The sequence below is a fragment of the Carassius carassius genome, chromosome 23, assembly GCF_963082965.1.
Source record: "Carassius carassius chromosome 23, fCarCar2.1, whole genome shotgun sequence".
In the NCBI taxonomy this organism is placed as follows: domain Eukaryota; kingdom Metazoa; phylum Chordata; class Actinopteri; order Cypriniformes; family Cyprinidae; genus Carassius; species Carassius carassius.
The window spans coordinates 31,561,877-31,564,376 of record NC_081777.1 but is presented as its reverse complement, the minus strand read 5'-3'; the positions used below and the strand labels follow the sequence as shown (position 1 = coordinate 31,564,376).

The 2,500-nt window shown below is 33.2% G+C and overlaps 1 protein-coding gene across 2 annotated transcripts in view; it reads left to right on the top strand.

Annotated features, from left to right (window-relative positions):
* Positions 1 to 2,500, top strand: part of LOC132101774 (protein unc-13 homolog C-like) — a 146,914-nt gene that overhangs the window by 66,451 nt on the left and 77,963 nt on the right. For both annotated transcript variants that reach the window (XM_059506972.1, XM_059506971.1), the window contains exon 15: positions 412 to 501. In XM_059506972.1, the coding sequence (XP_059362955.1) occupies positions 412 to 501 (90 nt within the window). The remainder of the gene's footprint in view (positions 1 to 411; positions 502 to 2,500) is intronic.

Genomic DNA, 2,500 nt, shown 5'->3' with positions numbered 1-2,500 from the left:
GTTGGTTCTTTTCAATCAAATTGTCTGTTCAAGTCATTTCCCCTCATTCTAGTTAAATCTTGTATAACTTTAAAAACTAAGAATTACTAGATTCTATATTTTTGACACTTATTGATCACATCAGTTTTTGCATTTTTATATTAGAATCAACTGGAAACAATCTATAGCCACAAAGATCTGGATCTTTGTGTAATTTAGAAAGTGCAAATCAACTTCAACTTCATGCCAAAATATGGGCCTAACTATTCCATCCTACTGGGCTCGTGTGTGGTTTACATCTTTTCATCTGTCTCTTAAACATATTTATTCATCAGATCCATAGTTGCATCTATAATCTGTTTACCTTCTTTGTTAGAAATGCTTTCAAATGACAGAAATATAGAGATGATCTGATGTTAATTCTGTTTACAGGACAATTTCCCTGCTGGGAATCCAGAGAGACTCCAGGACTTGAAATCAACCGTCGACCTGCTGACGAGCATCACCTTCTTCAGGATGAAGGTACGACGCCGTCTATCTCACACACACACACACACACACACACACACACACACACACACACACACACACACACACACACACACACACACACACACTTCCATAGAGAATTATGCAAGATTTTACACTGGAATTAAAGCAGTGTGACTCAGAGCTGTGACTCACACACATAATAAAAAGCCCTCATGCATTTCATGAAGGAGAATTCTGTCAAATCAAAATATGAATGAAACCATCAGGGTTTTTTTGTGACTTTCATGGCCAGTCAAAACATTGTGGTAGTTGTTATTCAGTGTGAAGTACTAATTTTCTAGTAATTTCCTACATTAAATTATTCCTCTGGGCACAATGAAAATTTAATTTTATTTTATTTTATTTTATTTTATTTTATTTTATTTTATTTTATTTTATTTTATTTTATTTTATTTTATTTTATTTTATTTTATTTTATTTTATTTTATAAATAATTTTACTATTTATTTATTTATTTATTTATTCTGTTTATTTATTATTATTAAACTATTTTAATGTATCTATCTCTTAAATTAATAACTTCTTTAATTTTCATAGAATTCATTTTCATATTATTTATTATTATTGTCATGACAGCTAAGCACTCATTTGTTTTCTAAATGGTTCCTCTTTTCACATTCTCATTCTCACTATAATATAGTCATGTAAAACATCCGTGTCAGTTTCTATTTTTCTGTGTAAATTCAATAGAAACAATCTCATCAAGATGTATAAATGTTTTGCAGTTAGTGTATAAATATTTTTTCTAAATTACAGCAATTACATTTTTACAGTATTGCAGTAAAAAATAATGTGTCTAATTGTCATGAAAATAATGTCACAATGAAAAAATACATCAGAAAAACCATAAAGCTCTGCTTGATTTTCTTTATGCTTATAGTGTGTAATGAAATTCGACCCTGGTGAGTTCTTGACTAGTTTCGTGTAATTCAGCCTGAAGGTGAAATGCTGCTATTTTCTGATGGAGATCTGTCTCGTGTGTTAATGAGCTGCTAATCACAGCTTTCCTGATAACAGTCCTGCATTGAGAGACCTCAGATGTGTTTTAGTTCAGCGAGCACAGATAAAGCGAATACATATTCTCTGATTGTTTTCATGTTCCGCTTCATCAGCCGCGAATATAAAGCTGTGCTGCTTTACAGTCAGTAATGAAACATTTTTCACTGCCGCTGCAGGGTTGCAATGATATCTCATTTGTTTGCATGAAATAAAAATAATAATAATTTGGCTCTTGAAATATGCACTTGAGTCAAATGTATTTGAGCACGATAACAAGAGCTGGTTGTTCTGGGGGTCTCCTGGCAATAAAATTGTCTTTGACATATAGCTCAGCTCTGTGTGTGGGAATACAGCCTTTTTTATGAAGTCATAAAGAATTCACTGATTTCTCACTGTTGGGGAGCCAAGAAATATATTCAGAGCCAATGTGCCTGTAAACCCACTGTAGGGTGCAGCATTTATATATTTATATATATATATATTACAGCAATATTCCAGGCGTTTTGTCTTCGTAGACGTCCTCTAGATGAGATCACAGCTGCCACTGGCCTCTGCTGTTAGTTCACTGACTTTGCTTTTAATATATGACCGACTATTGTAATCGCAGGTCAATATGAGTTGTAAAAAACCTTTATATCCACTACTGAGAATAAACAGTGATTGATTTTTCTCAGTTTCTCCTCCCAGGCTATTAAAGTTCATTTGCACAGACGTGCATGCATTTTCCATTTATTTTTCTCAGATTCAGTCCATGCTTAGAAACACAGACACTGACAGCCAATGGCCACAAACATACTGTACTTTATGTGTGCGAACACAGACACAAATTGTGTTTCCTTCACATGTATGTGTCATTAAATCACATTTTATTATTAACACATAAACTAAACGATGCACTCGCATTGCGTTATGAATTGCATCCTGACACATTTAAGAATGCAGTGACGTTACGTGAATCAAGCATTTGTCA